The 15,679-nt window shown below is 35.0% G+C and overlaps 1 protein-coding gene across 3 annotated transcripts in view; it reads left to right on the plus strand.

Moving 5' to 3' along the window:
* Pign (phosphatidylinositol glycan anchor biosynthesis class N) overlaps positions 1 to 15,679 on the plus strand; it is a 97,433-nt gene that overhangs the window by 12,718 nt on the left and 69,036 nt on the right. For all 3 annotated transcript variants that reach the window (XM_070029007.1, XM_070029008.1, XM_070029009.1), the window contains 8 exons: positions 1,345 to 1,451; positions 4,216 to 4,340; positions 5,608 to 5,738; positions 6,985 to 7,101; positions 9,886 to 9,926; positions 10,920 to 10,979; positions 12,510 to 12,602; positions 13,542 to 13,597. In XM_070029007.1, coding sequence (XP_069885108.1) covers positions 1,345 to 1,451; positions 4,216 to 4,340; positions 5,608 to 5,738; positions 6,985 to 7,101; positions 9,886 to 9,926; positions 10,920 to 10,979; positions 12,510 to 12,602; positions 13,542 to 13,597 — 730 coding nt within the window. The remainder of the gene's footprint in view (positions 1 to 1,344; positions 1,452 to 4,215; positions 4,341 to 5,607; positions 5,739 to 6,984; positions 7,102 to 9,885; positions 9,927 to 10,919; positions 10,980 to 12,509; positions 12,603 to 13,541; positions 13,598 to 15,679) is intronic.

A 15,679-nucleotide genomic window follows, 5' to 3' on the forward strand; every position in this document is an offset into this window, starting at 1 on the left:
AGATGTGCTAAATTTGTTCATTTCACAAACCTGAATGTATTAGATCATTTTTCAATGAAAAGTATATATAATAAATATATATATATATATATTAAATGCTTTTTACTGGTCAGAGTGACTGATCATTTCACTACATGGAAAGTTTTTGTAACATTATGCTTAACCTTGGATATAATTTGAATAATTAGAACCCTGAAGATCATTATATATCTATATTTAATGTATTTTCATCTACTATTCATAGAACAATATTATACTCAGTAGAACAAAAAAAATTCTGTTTACTTGGTGGTGAAGACTAGTTAAGTTGCTATATTTTAACAATTTCATCTTCCTACTTCTGCCTATAACTAATAGAACAGGATCATGCCTGAATCCCACACAGTCCAATCAGAATGTTGTAGTTCATCTTATAACCGACTGCTGCTTCTTAACTTTGGATGTTGGAAATAAAATGACTGAGCTGAGAAATAGGATCATTAGACTTGACCTTATATTACAGGGATCATATTACTTTATTATAACTTTTTTTTGTGACCAACAAAAGTTTTATCTACCCCAGAAGTTGGTCAGATTATTAACAGACCTTGCAAATCTCTAAGATTAGTGTGTCATTGACCACTTTAAACGTTTGGCATAGGCTTTTTTTGCCTTTTATTTAGTAAAATACATGGTCTGTATGACAGATGAAATATTTGAATTTTCTTCTAGTCTTAAGGTTTATATGTCTGATGTTTTCATCTAGTTTAGATTATATTACATCTTATATATTATATCGTGATACAGTTTTTAAATAGTTTATTAAAGGAGATAAAATTTAGTGCTTATTTTTGTTTAATTACATATTAGAATTTTTACTTTGCAAATTAGTTAACTTATATGTAACATAACTATGAAATGAGAATAAGCTCTTATGAGGGCAAAAATGATATGATAAGGTACATAGCACTATTTCTTGACACCTAACGTGTTAATTATTTCTCAACCTTTTTTAAGCTCTTATGAGGGCAAAAATGATATGATAAGGTACATAGCACTATTTCTTGACACCTAACGTGTTAATTATTTCTCAACCTTTTTTCCCCTATCAGAAATAAAGTGCTTTGTAAAAAGTTTTGGTTACTTTAGAAAAAATTTTAAATAATGCCAAATGTGGTGATATACACTTGTAATTCCAGCACTCTGGAAGCTGAGGCATGAGGTTTGATTGAGCCCTAAAGTTCAAGACTAGCCTGGGCAACAGCAAGAGAGTATTCCCAAAAAAATGTTTGTATGATTATTTCATACTTTATGATAGGTTAAAAGATTCTTTTAAAATGTATGCTTTCTAAATTTCCTTTGCAGGTGCTAGTGGAGACCATGTTTATACATACAGTTACAATGCTGAAAGAGAAGATTTTGGTTCCCAGGATGCAACAAAACTGGATTCCTGGGTTTTTGACAATGTTAAGGTGAATGGTAATCTCCAAAACACATAATTACTTAAAGTTCTGACAATGGATTTGTTAGTAAATACATCTTAGATATATTATTTTTACATATCTATGTAGTATCTTCTCCATTCAGTAGTCATTTTTTAATTTTTTAGTTTTCTTGTAAACATGCTCCTCAGTATGTACCTGCGTTTTTCTTTGTATTTACTTAGTAGAAATTAAGTACTTCATAAATTTTTTGCTGAAATATATTTCTTTTGTCAGGGATCTTTCTCTTTTAGTGTTCTTAACTTTTTTTCAGCCCAACATGCAATTTAGTCAATAGGAAAAACTTTCAAATTAAATAAAACCTCTTTAAGAAAATAATTAGCAAATTATTTTGCTAAAATCTTACTAAGATAATTTAGTTATATTAACAGCCTTAGGCTTCTAATTTTTTTTTTTTTTTTTTTTTTGCCAGTCATGGTGCCTGAACTCTGGGCCTGGGCGCTGTCCCTCAGCTCTTCAGCTCAAGGCTAGTGCTCTACCACTTGAGCCACAGCACTACTTCCAGCTTTTTTCGCTTATGTGGTGCTGAGGAATCGAACCCAGAGCCTCATGCATGCAAGGCAAGCACTCTACCACTGAGCCAACTTCCCAGCCCATTAGGCTTCTAATTTTTATGTTAACTGAAATACTCCAAAATCATGGTTTTGATTCCTTATGAATGGGCAGGCACTGACCATATGTGCATACCTTTCCTTTCTTCATTTCATCAGTGTTGGTGAGATATGATACCGAAAAGAGAAAAAGGATATGGCCATGATTGCTTCATACAATATGGCAAAGATATATATTTAATCAGTAACAATAATTCAGATCATCAACAGTTGTAAGAAGTGAGAAGCAACATACAGACTAAAAAAATTCTAATCTGGACCAGGCAGTTACCAGGATGTTTTCCTGAGAGTTATGAGATGATCTTTGAAGAGATAAAAGAAGGAAAGGATATAACTGGGGAGAACTGGTGTGAAATTGTTGATTTAAGGCTGACATCATTATGTAAGTGTTGAGTCTAAGGCACAAGCCAGCCTAATGGGTGTGAGGAACTGAGAAAAGAGAGGTTAATGTGACAGGATCTCTAAAGTGGGTCTAGAGAGGAAGTTGAGAGTCTTATCGGGACTTTATGGTCAAAAACGGATGCAAATTTAGGTTACATTCTGTTGCAAATCTGTGAAAAATTCCATTCACTTCTTTTTGGAAATGGTGTAAAATTCACATGAAATTCACCATCTTTACCATTTTAAATTTGTTATTTATTAGTGTCAAATATATTCTCACCATTGGATAACCAATCTTTAGAACATTTTTATCTTGCAAAACTGAGAATTTATTAACCACTTAATAATAACTCCTCTCTCCTCCTTCTCCTAGTCCCTGGCAATTTCCATTCTGCTTTCTTTTACTGTGCATTGTGATTGGCTCATTTTACTCAGAATAATGTGCTCAAAAGTTCCATGTCATATCTATTTACTTCTTAAAACTCAGTTTATTTCCTGCTCCCAGTTTGACTTAGATAAGCCTGTTTTGTGTTCTACAACTTCTGTTTTAGTACTTTATTATGCTTTAGTATGAGTTATTGATTCATTGGCCCATTCCCCTTTGATCATGTATCATACTATTTTTTTAACTCTAAGCTTCTATCAAGAAATTTGTTGGTGCGTAGATATGTGTATTAACTCAGACTAGGTGTAGTCTTGTGTGGTAGAAAACACAGGACTTAGGTATGTTTACATCTGACTCAGGAAAGGTAATGCTAGATATAGGGAACCAGGAATTGATTCAGTCTAGTATGCTAGGCAGTGTCATCAGGACCTAGTGTTCTAAAGTTCTTTTCTGTCCTCAGAGAATGATTTTTATTTTTAGGTCATCTTGTGGTCTCAGATGGTGCTTCATTTGTAGTCTTTTCAGTGTTCTAGGGCAACAGTCGAATGAATCCAAAGGACCTTCTTTCACAATGAGTTATATCTTTTTCAAATAACCAGTGGTTCCTATGGTTCACTTAGATTGTTGTTGTTGTTGTTTGTTTTTACTGGTGATTGAATTTAGGACCTCATGCTGTTTGGCAGGTACTCTACCATTGGAACCATGCCCTAGTCCTTTTTGCTTTTGTTATTTTTGTAATATGACCTTATGTTTATGCCTAGGCTGTCCTCATCCTCCAGTCTATGTCCTGACTGGCTGGCACTACTACAACCTATTAATTGGTTAAGATGAGGACTCACTGACTTTTTGCCTGGGTTGGTCTTGAATTTCCATCCTCCCGATTTTCTCCTCCTCCTGAGTGGCATGAGCCACCACTCCTGGCTCATTTACATATCAGTGATTGGAGTGCTTAAATCTCATTGGCCACATCCCTAAAGACATGTCTGGCTGGAAGAAAAGGTGGAAGGAACTGGAGATGTGGCTTAAGTGGTAGAACACCAATTGTGGATTTAAAAAAAAAAAAGCCAAGTGAAGTGTGAGGCCTGGAGCTCAAGCCCCAGTATTGAGACAAAGAAAGAAAGAAAGGGAGGGAGGGAGGGAAAGAGAGAAAAAAGAGAAAGAGTGAAAGGAAAGAGAAAAAAAGAGAAAGAGGAAAAAGAGCAAGAGAGAAGAAAGGAAAAACAATAGGAAAAATGGTGTGTTTCCCAAAATATGATGTCTTAAAAAAGACTTTATATTAGTAGATCTTGAGGACAAATTATTTTATTTGAGAGTAATGCATAAATTTAATTAATTTTAACTGATTTGTTACATATAGGACTTCTTTCATGCTGCCAGGAAGAACCAAACTTTATTTTCTAAAGTAAACGAAGAAAAAACAGTTTTTTTCTTACACTTATTAGGAATAGATACAAATGGACATGCTCACCGACCATCATCAAGGTAATTGTAATGCTATGTTTAATTTAATTTTTTTTAAGGAATGTAGCTTTTCTGTTTTAACTTTTAACATACTATATAATACTTTAAGTAACTGGGTAATATACAATCAGTTCTCAGTTATATACAATAGCATACCATAGAGTGGTTAAAATTACATGTACTGAAGCCACACTGAGATTGAAAATAAGTGAAACTCTTATTCTGTATTCCTCATTTATCAGGGTAGAGAAAATGTTTAATTGTATGTATATGTTTCAGAAATATTTTTCAGTACATTTTGAAGCATATTATTTTATGGCATTAATTTTTCTATTTTGTGCCAGTACTGGGGTTTGAACTCAGGATCTTGGGTTTTTTCTCAACTTTCTTGTTCAGGATAGTGCTCTGCCATTTGGACCATACATCCAGTCTAGCATTTTGCTGGATAATTGGACATAGAGTCTTTTGGGCTTTTCTGTCCAGGCTGGCTTTGAACTAAGATTCTCAAACTCAGTCTCCTGAGTATGAGTCATTCATGTCTGCCAATGTTTGCATCTCTGAAAAGATACATGGTTCACTGTATGTTCCATTTATTAATATTATATAAAAGAAATATAAAGTTTTTATAATCTGCATTTCCTAACATTCATTAAATATGAAGAACAGATATTATCCTCAGTTTTCAGACCATAAGAAAGAAGAGGAAACCAGATCGTGATTTTATTTTTTTATGTGGAATCTGTTTTATATTAGTTTTCTATAAAGTATACTGATTAACTGCTAGTAGTGAATGCTTCATATCCTCCTTGTTTAACATGTTGCACAATTTAAATGATGGAATATGTGCATATCATGCAGTCTTTATTCAACCATATGGAAAACCTAGTACAATTTACTCAAAATACAGAATTGTATTTTATATCACAGGCATTTTATAGGATGAAGAAGTGTCATTATTTCAATGATACTTGTGCTAAGTGATCAGACCCAGTGTATTTTGTTATGATAGACATGAACTTGAAAATCTTTTTATAAATCTCACTTAAGAGTTTAAAAAGAGTTAATTGAAATAGACTTTCTAATCAATACTCTCCTATTAAGCTACCTCTGAAATCTATTTCAGATTCCTTAGTCATTTTCAATAATCTAAAGAGTCTGACTTTAAAATACTAAAAATTAAATCTAAAAGCATTTCTTTGTTCCTGACTTTGAATGTAATGAGTCCGCCTTAAATAAATTTGATTTCTCTAAGTTAATTTAATTTGCTCTTCTGTTTTTTTATAAACAGAGAATATAAGGATAATATTAAAAAAGTTGATGATGGAGTGAAAGAAATTGTGTCTATGTTTAAACATTTTTATGGAAATGACGGAAAAACAGCATTTATCTTTACCTCTGACCATGGAATGACAGCCTGGGGTTAGTCTGCCTTTAAGTGATATCTACTTTTCAATGAAAGTATTGAGAAATGAAGTTTGAAATAATGAGACGTTGTACTATGTGCAAAGTGTCTAGCAAGTAGTAATTACAAGCTTAAAATGTTGTGTTGTTGTTGTTGTTGTTGTTGTTGTTTTTAAACCCACTGATATTTTGGGTGCTGGTGGCTCACGCCTGTAATCCTAGCTACTCTGGAGGCTGAGATCTGAAGATTGAGGTTCAGAGCCATCCTGGACAGAAAAGTCCCCATTAGACTCTTATCTCCAATTAACCACTCCAAAACTGGAAATGGTGTTGTGGCTCAAAGCTGTGGAGCACTGGCCTTGAGCAAAAAGAGCTCAGACAGCGTCCAGGCTCTGAGATCATTCCCCACACTAACAATAAACGAAAACAAAACTTTGATCTTATGTAAAAAATCATTTTCTTATAATTGTACAAAAATATATTGTCATTAGCAAATGAAAAGTAGAAGAAAATTAAAAGCCCCTGTTATTTTTCTACCCAGAACTCACTATACATTATGGCAAAGGGGTGTGAGGTTGAGACAGTATTATTAAGACTTAAGACAGCTGAAATCTATGTGGTGAATCATGCCTCCTGTGAGCTTCTCAGTGCAAATGTAGTTTGTACTCAGAGAACAATTTAATGTAGAAATGAGATTTGGGTCCCCAAATCACAAGATAGAATTCTAGTGGGCTGAGTTGCATTTTATAAAGGGCTTCTTTAGCCATACCAGCTAGAGTGACTTGGAAGAAAAGAGTCCATATACCTTACTGTCCTCTTCAGAGACTACTTGCTCCAAACCGAGGAAAGGTTATTTCAAAAAGAATTCTCCCTGTTTTGTCTTTAGTGTCTTTAGTTGTCTCCTTTATCATTTGTTATTTTGATTTTTCTTTGTTTACCTAGAGTAACTAAGAAGGCATTTTGGGTCCGTCCTTCCTTTGTTTCTTCCTTCCTTCCTTCCTTTTCTTTCTTTTGTCTATTATTGATGTTCTGAATTTGTTTAATGGGATAATTTTTCAAACATTATTTTAGAAAGTTGTATTTGGGATTTGTTGTGTAGACTTAGCTGTGTATGGATCAAATCTTTAGCTATATGTTAATTTTTTATGGTGCTGGGGATTGAACCCAGGGTCTTGGTATTGCTAGACAGGTGCTGTACCACTGAGCTGTATCCCTAAGTTAGTTATTACTTCTTATATGACTACTCTTGGTATCTTATTTATAGGTTCCCATGGAGCTGGTCATCCTTCAGAAACTTTAACTCCGTTAGTCACTTGGGGAGCTGGAATCAAGTATCCACAGAAAGTATCAGCTCAGCAATTTAATGATGAATTCTTGAAAGGTATGTCCATTTGTATTTATTGCTTTCAGAAATCACACATTAAGATGAAATAAGATTTTAGAATAATTGGGGCTTGAACTCATGGCCTGGGCACTGACCCTAAGCTTTTTTGCTCAAGGCTACTGCTCTACCACTTAGAGCCACAGCAACACTTCCAGTTTTTACTGCCCAGACTTTCTTGCCCAGCCTGGCTTCAAACTGTGATCCTTGGATTCCAGCCCCCTGAGTAGTTGGGAATTCAGACAAAGGGTAAACCAAAGCAACAGGTGAACTCATCAAATAATATGTCAGAAATGAACTTTACAACTTGTGGGGGGAGGCAAAGTGGAAGAAAAAAGAGGAAGGGGTTACAATGTCCAACAAGAAATGTACTCATTACCTTAATGTGTGCAACTGTAACCCCTCTGTACATCACCTTGACAATAAAATTAAAAAATAAAAATAAAAAAGGAATACAGGTGTGAGCCATCAGTTCCCAGTGCTTTTTCTCTTTTTGTAGAACCAATTGTTAAACATATACCAGCATTCCACTATTAATATTTATTTATACCTTTCTAAGTATCTACTAAACTAATTTTTGAATCTTGTTTATTAATTCAATTATGAGTATGAGGTTTCCTTGATAATGATTAAACAAATAAAAAAAATCCTAGAGTTTAAGGACAATTGTAAATTTGATTAGTTTTCTAACCCAAACGGAAAACACATCAGTTACAAAATCCCAGGATCTAGAGTATATATCCATTAGGAAAAAAAGTAGATGTATCATTGTATTTTGTGCCTAGATCCTGATAAAGATGGTAGGGCATAGTGATCAATGTAGTCAGCAACACATCTACAATAAATAGTCGAACATTTTTTTTCACAAATGCTATTTCTTACACATTCATCATTGCTGGTGGAGAACCTGGGGCATTTGACAACGAGCCAGAATAAGACAGTCAGTACATTTTGTCTTGATTTTTCCAGGCTTACGTATAAATGAAAAGAATCTAGAGGTCTTTTTTTTTCATCTACCATACATCTTTGGGATTGTCCTTGATTTTACTTAATCCTTTAGTAGGAGACTTAAAACAATTATAAATGTAAATTATAGATTATGATAATGATCATGAAGGAAATTAAGATGAAATGATAAAACAGATGGCTGGGATCCTGAATTTTTATTAAAATATTTAGTAAAGTAGGTTAGGTTCATTAATTATATAAATAGATATATAGCTTGATGAATTGCACTTGTGTGCAAACGCATGTAATCACTGCCAAGATTCATGTGGGCAGCATTTGCAGTACCCCAGAAGTTTCCCTTATAGAGTATGGGGCTTTTGGTAAACTGGGCTAATTGTAGGTTTGTCCACAGTAGGGATATGAGGGAGCCATTCATGTGAAAATGGGCATGAGAAGAGTATTCCAGAAAAAGAGAGAAGCAAATGCAAAGGTATAAAACAGAAAGAGCTTAACTTGTTTGATGACTGGAAGGATGGTGTTGCTTGAGATTGTCAGATCAGAAGATAGTACAATAAATTACAATTCAAGAGATAGGTTATTTGGCAAGTTAACAGCCCCACTAAAGGTGCATGGTGTGGTGTTAAATTTGTAGGGGCTTATTACTGGAGCATTGTCAAGATTTTAGTTTGTAAAGCAGTTTCCTGCCTGACTATACCGTGGTCAGTAAGCTTGGATCCAAATAGAAGCAAGGGTAAATGGTGTGTTGGTACTTAAAAGATTTGACTTTATTTTTAGCATTTGATTTCACAGTTAATTGATATTTGAGACTCACATGACTTCATGAGTTATTATAGAAAGAATGTATTTTTCTCATTTGCATATTAAATATCAGAAAGAGGTATACATTTTTTCTTTATTGGGCAACTAAATTTTTGGAAGCTGACTAATAGGAAAATATTTTTTGGATTACTGACTTAAAAGAAATTTCATCATTAAATTATCTTAGAACCCTTTTGGTGATTTATCCTAAAGTTATGAAATTAAGACATAATCATTTATTCTGATTATTATTTCATTAAAATGTCTGAATTTGTACATACAAAGAGAGGAGAATGAGGCTATCCTCAGAAGTAGTTTTACTAAGTAGACTATTGCAAATATTTGGGGTTGATTATAATAGGAGAAGAGCAGCTACAATTTAAAATATTTGGCAAACAGCCTATACAGAAAAACAGAGAAACCCGGATTGTCAATTGTCTTAGTTCTGAAACATGTGTATGTTGGGTAATGGTTATGCTGGTAGATGTTATCTCTATGCTTTTTTGCTTTCCTTCCTTAGCTTGTGATGTTTTGAAACTTGTCTCTAAGTGAACATGCAAAAAGCTTCATAAAACACAGAAAATACTAAATATTTACTCTGGTTATATTTCTAAAATTCTTTAAAGCAAATTCCTCTGCTTTTTAAATCACTATTTTATTCATCCTGGGCTAAAAAAGAGAAATATGTCCAAACTTCTGTTTCCCATGATGTATTGAACACTGCTAAAAATCAACTCTTAGCCAAGTGCCCGTGGCTCACAATCCTAGTTTCTTAGGAGGCTGAGATGAGAAGATCACAGTTGGAAGCCAGCCCAGGCAGAAAAGTCCATGAGGCTTTTAACTTCAGTTAACCACCAGAAAACCAGAAGTGGCACTGTGGCTCAAAGTGATAGAGTTTTAGCCTTGAGCAGAAGAGCTCAGGGAAGTGTCCAGGCCCTAAGTTCAAGCCCCATGACCAAGTTCAAGCCCCATACTCTTTTCAAAATCTTAACATCAGGTCTTATGTCTGTCTTTTAGAATGGAGATTGGAGAATTGGAAGAGACGGGATGTCAATCAGGTGACCATTTCAATTTAATTATGTTCAAATGTACTTTATAAGAAGTTTAGACAAAAATGTAGTAATAATAATCATGACAGAACACTAGATATATGTCAGTTATCAATAAGAGTAAGTACAAATGTTTTAGACTAACCAATCTCTTTGTGCCCACTTTTTTTTTGTACTAGGATTTGAACTCAGGGCCTTTTGTTTGGCACTCTACCATGTGAGCCATGCTTCCAGTCTGTTTTAGTCTTCTTACTAGTTTTGAAATAGGGCCTCACTTTTACCCAGAAACATATCTGGACCTTGATCCTTCTAGTTATATTTCCCATTGTGCCTAGAATGATATGTATAAGCCACCATGCCCATCCTTTTTTTATTGAGTTGAGGGATCATCTGTTTCTTTGTCCAGGTTGGTCTGGAACTACAGTCCTCCCAATTTCAGCCCCTTGAGTATTTTAGATGACAGATGCATATGACCATGACAAGCTATTGGTTGAGATGGGGGTCTTAAGAACTTTTCACTTGGGCTGGGAAGTGGCTCAGTAGTAGAGTGCTTGCCTTGCATGCATGAGGACCTGGGTTCGATTCCTCAGCACCATATAAGCAAAAAAAGCTGGAAGTGGTGCTGCTGTGTCTCAGGTGATAGAGTGTTATTAGCCTTGAGCTGAAGAGCTGAGGGACAGCTCCCAGGCCCAGAGTTCAGGCCCCACGACCACCACCACCACCAACAAAAGAGAACTTTTCACCTGGGCTGGCTTCAACCATGATCATCCTACTCTTTACCTACTAAGTAGGATCTAGGATTTCAGTGTGAGCCACTAGCCTCATATGGAAAATATTTTTTAAAGTCAAGTGAAATTAAGAGAAGACTTCCTCCAAATAATACTGAAAAATTGTTATACAAATTGAAATTTGCATGCTTGTCAAGTTTCTGTGAATTCTGTCATATCGATTTCTTTGTTGATACCTGTACACTTATTAGAATTAAACTTTTTCTATTTGTAGGCTGATATTGCACCATTGATGGCTTCCCTTATTGGAGTTCCCTTTCCTCTTAATTCAGTGGTGAGGAATAAAATTTATTATCAATACTCAATATAAAAATCATACAGTCAAATTTGCTTTTATGTTTCCTTATAATCTTTAACTGCATTTAAAACTATGTTCTTATATATTTATTTTAGGTTTGTTATACCTCATATATGAATATCTTATAATTTCTAACAAGTCCAGTATCATTTCCTTGATTTTTAAAATTTTTAAATATATATGGTTTTTTTATCTTTGTATTCCAATTATAAGTAATAAAAATGCTATAAGTACCTTTTTGATTATAGAGACAATCTTTTTGAAAGAGAAATTATTGAAACAGTATTGATGGTTTGTTGAATCATAGGTGATCAAAAAACCAGGCTTGGAGAAGAAAATCCATGAATCAAGAGTACTCACAAATCACCATAGTCCTGTGACAGGACCAGTATGTTCTGGGCACCACTGTGAGACTACAGTAGCATTATAACTGTTTTAGTTTCTATTCCTTGACTCTCAAGAACCAAATTCCAGATGTTCTGGCCTAAAGTACTTGCCTATCCTTCTCCGGGGAAAAATAGGGACCCTGATTACAACCCAACCATGCTATAGACAGTGCGTCTTGTTTCTTAATAGGCATCAGTTATGTTATTAGGAATGGGCCTGGGCTGAGTTGGGCAAGATGTAGTAATAATACTTAGAGCACTTTTCAACACACTGATAAATCCCCCCAAAAAATCAACTTAAAAAGAGGAAAGGTTTGTTCTGGTTCACAGTAGTAGGGCTCTCAGTCCATTCTGGAACAATATGGTGTGAGTATCTGGCAGAGCCAAACTGCACAAGAAAGTGAAAGAGAAAAAGAAAAAGACTGAGGTCCCACAGTCTCATTTGAAGATATTCTATTGCTCCAGACTCCTCCTCTAAGAGTTACTAAGGGTTACTCCCACTAGACTCTACCTCTAAAAATGTCCATCAACCAGTTGCAACAATGAGAAGTACAAAATGTCATGTCAAAACCAGCTTTACAATTTCGGTGTGGGGGGGGAGGGGGGTATAATTGGGTGGGGGGAGGGGGGTAAAATTGGGTGGGGGGAGGGGGGAGGCGGGGAAGGGAAGTGAAGGGTAAACAAAGGAGGAGGCTGCAATGCTTGGTAAGAAATGTATGCATTATCCTGCCCATGTAATTGTTGCCCCTCTGTACAGTATGTTCTCAAATAAAATAAAATACAATTAAAAAAAAAAAAAATGTCCATCAAATCCAAATAGCAGTGAGTAGGGCACAAGCCTTTAACACATGACCCTTTAGGGGACACTTAAGATCCAAGCCATAGGAACAATCTCAATGTTAGGTTTAAATTTTATTACATTTGTTTTATTTACTTTATTACAACAACTTTGTGAGAAAAATTATAGATCATCTCTGAATTAAAATGTTCAGAAGATTTTTTTTTCATTTAGTCTAATAATTCATTTACTGAGACATCATCTTTGCCTTTGTGTAAGTCTGTTGTTTTATTAGAATAGCCTGAGCGTTATTAATACAAGGCCATTGTTCTTTATTTTCAGGGAACCCTTCCTGTAGACTATCTTAACAACACTGATCTCTTCAAGGCAGAAAGCATGCTTACCAATGCACTACAGATTCTAGAACAGTTCAAGGTAATTTTTAAAAAGACACATGTACAACACTGTAATTTTGAAATTGAATATGTTAAGTGAAAATATTTGATTATGATGATAGTTTTGAACTCAAGGCTTTGTATTTGTCAGGCAGACAAATTAGTGAGTAATGCCTCCAGCTCTTTTTTGTGCTAGTTATTTTAGACATTGGGTCTTGCTTCTTGATGTGTGCATCCATGCATACACATACACTAAGGCTGTGATCTGCCTATTTTAGCCTTTCCTCCTGGCTAGGCTTTCAGACTCAAATCTGTATCCAGCTCTCTATTGAGAAGTAGTCTCTAGCATTTTCTACCCATGCTAGACTTGAACCATGACCCTACCAATCTTACCCTCCCAGGTAGCTATGATTACAGGTATGAGCCACTGGCACCTAGCTTTTGGTTTTATGGTTTAATAAGTTATTTTGTGTAATTTTCTCCCAGTTTTCCTTTTTTACCTAGTTTCATGTTTTGTAGTATAGATTGACTCAGTACCAAGAGTACAGGATTCTCTCTAATTATAAGATTATCAAGGATGTTTTAGAGATGCTAAGTCAAATATTTATTGCCCCATCGACAGTACTGTTAGAGCTTGCCATATCTCTTGTCATTACATGTACATTGTTGGATACATGAAGAACATCAAGAGATGACTCTGACTAAATCTTTGCCTTTTCTTTAAGAATTAAGGAGAATACTGTTTTAATTGATAGCTATATACGTTATTTTGCAAGATTATTTTGCTTAAGTCTCAGCTTATTGAGATTTTTTTCTTAAGTATTTATGAAACAATATATTAATGTAAAACTTCATTTATTTTCAAAGTAGTTAATCATTCCTGAAGAGCCATTTTAATGACTGTTTATATTTCAAAATGAAATGTATTAATTTTTTCTCATTTATAATGTAATAAAATAGTTTCACGCTTGGTTCCCAGGTGAAGATGACTCAGAAAAAAGAAGCTACTTTACCATTTTTGTTTACACCATTTAAGTAAGTCTCTTACATTTTTAAAATTAACTTGAAGTAATGAATTTTTGAAGCTTTTGGTACTAAGATAGATTACTTTGTTTCATGTACATTAGTGTAAACTCGAATTGAATTTCTATTGATTAGATTAACTAATGGATCATATGCAAGATACCCTTGAATGGTTAGAAGAAGGGATAGAGAGGTAGAAAGATAATCTGAGAAATATTGAGGAGATGGCTTCATCAGGGCTTACCTGACTGATGGGGAAAGTATGGGAGCAGAAGACTGTATGACTCCCTGGCTCTTGGCTTGCTTGATTAGGAAGATCCTGGTACCAGTATGGTTTATAAGAAATGAGCTAATTTTAGAAACAAGGGTGAATGTTACTAGCTCAACTTTTGTTTGAAGATATCAATTAATTCATTAGAAATGGGTCTTGCATTTCATGAGATATGAATGTGTTGCAAAAATTTTGAAGCTATTAGCATGAAGATGGTGGAAACTACCAAACATGTAGGAGACTCTAGGGGGAATGTAGAAAGTGAGTATTTCACTGTTGTTCATAGGAATATATTGTTTACTTAAATCCTCTTAAGTTTGGGAGAATTTGCTTTGGGATATGGTGAGCTCAAGGTGAGCGCTCTACCACTTGAGCCACAGCGCCACTTCTGGTTTTCTAGTGGTTTATTGGAGATAAGAGTCTCATGGACTTTCCTGCCCGGGCTGGCTTTGAACTGCGATCCTCAGATCTCAGCCTCCTGAGTAGCTAGGATTACAGGCATGAGCCACCGGCACCCAGCTTAATATTTTTAAACCATCCTTTTATTATGCTTTTAAATATTTTCTAGAGTATTATGAATAATTAGTGAAGAATAAAATAATTTCTAAGGTTATTAAATAGCAATTTTTTTGTTCCAGTACTGGGGCTTAACCTCAGAGTGTGGGCACTGTCAGTTTTCCCCTCAACTTTATCTGCTTAAGGCTGGCACTGTACCACTTGAGCCAGTTCTACTTGACCTATAAGTGGTTAATTGGAGATGAAAGTCTTGCATTCTTTCCTGCTTGTGTTGCCTTCAAATCTTAATCCTCAGATCTCAGCCTCCTGAGTAGATAGGGTTGCAAGTGTGAGCCACCAGCACCCAGTTTAGCAAATGTTTTAAAATACAGAAAAGTAAGATTGTTAAAATCCTACATATATCTTTAATTTGTAAAAAGGTCCAGTGGGTTCATTTTGGAAACTGCATATCACATTTTATCCTATTTTTTAAGATAAATAACTTTTCTCTTTGATATTTAAAATCTCAAGGAAGAATAAAAATCTTGCAGTATTCCTTTTGAGAAATATTTAAAATTGCTCAAAAAAGAAACTAAAAGTCCTGTGGGCTCTGGTGGTATGCCAAGGAGTGACCAGCAGGTGGAGCTATACGACCAAGAGAAGCAAAAAAGCTAGGTGTACATGTGATAGTACCTTAAAAATGACAGAGGAAAAAAACCCGCACACACTGTATTTCAGAGGTGCATAAATTGAGAGGAAAACTAAACAATGGGAAAACATTTTTTTTTAGCACCTGAATTTTGCCAGATGATATGGAAGGTGTATGTGTTTTCTCCAGCTGCTGTAACACACTGCTGCAACCTGGGAGGCTTACCATAACAAAAAATTATTTTTTCACAGTGCTGGTAGCTAGAGTTCAAAATAAAGATGGCATCAGGACCATGTTCCCTTCAAATTCTCTAGGGGGAAGTGGTGCTATAGCTCAAGTGGTAGAACACTTGCCTTGAGCTGAAGAGCTGAGAGACAGCGCTCAGGCCTAGAGTTCAAGCCCCATGACTGACCAAAAAAACAAAAGCAAAAAACAAATTCTCTAGGGAACTATTTTTCCTTGTCTCTGCATGACTGCTGGTGACTGGCTACCTGGTCTTTTACATTTGCCTTGTAGATGTATCATTTCAATCTTTATCAACATCTGACTTTTGTTCTTGTGTGTCTGTTTCTATGCTGTTCTCCTTTTAAGAACACTAGTCATTGGAATTGTGACACTCTAATCCTGTATTAATGTATCATAGCTTGACTGTAGCTATTAGTTGTATTTCCATTTCTTA

Source organism: Dipodomys merriami, unplaced genomic scaffold, assembly GCF_024711535.1.
Source record: "Dipodomys merriami isolate MVZ:Mamm:240054 unplaced genomic scaffold, mDipMer1.0.p SCAF_2, whole genome shotgun sequence".
NCBI classification, from domain to species: Eukaryota; Metazoa; Chordata; class Mammalia; order Rodentia; family Heteromyidae; genus Dipodomys; species Dipodomys merriami.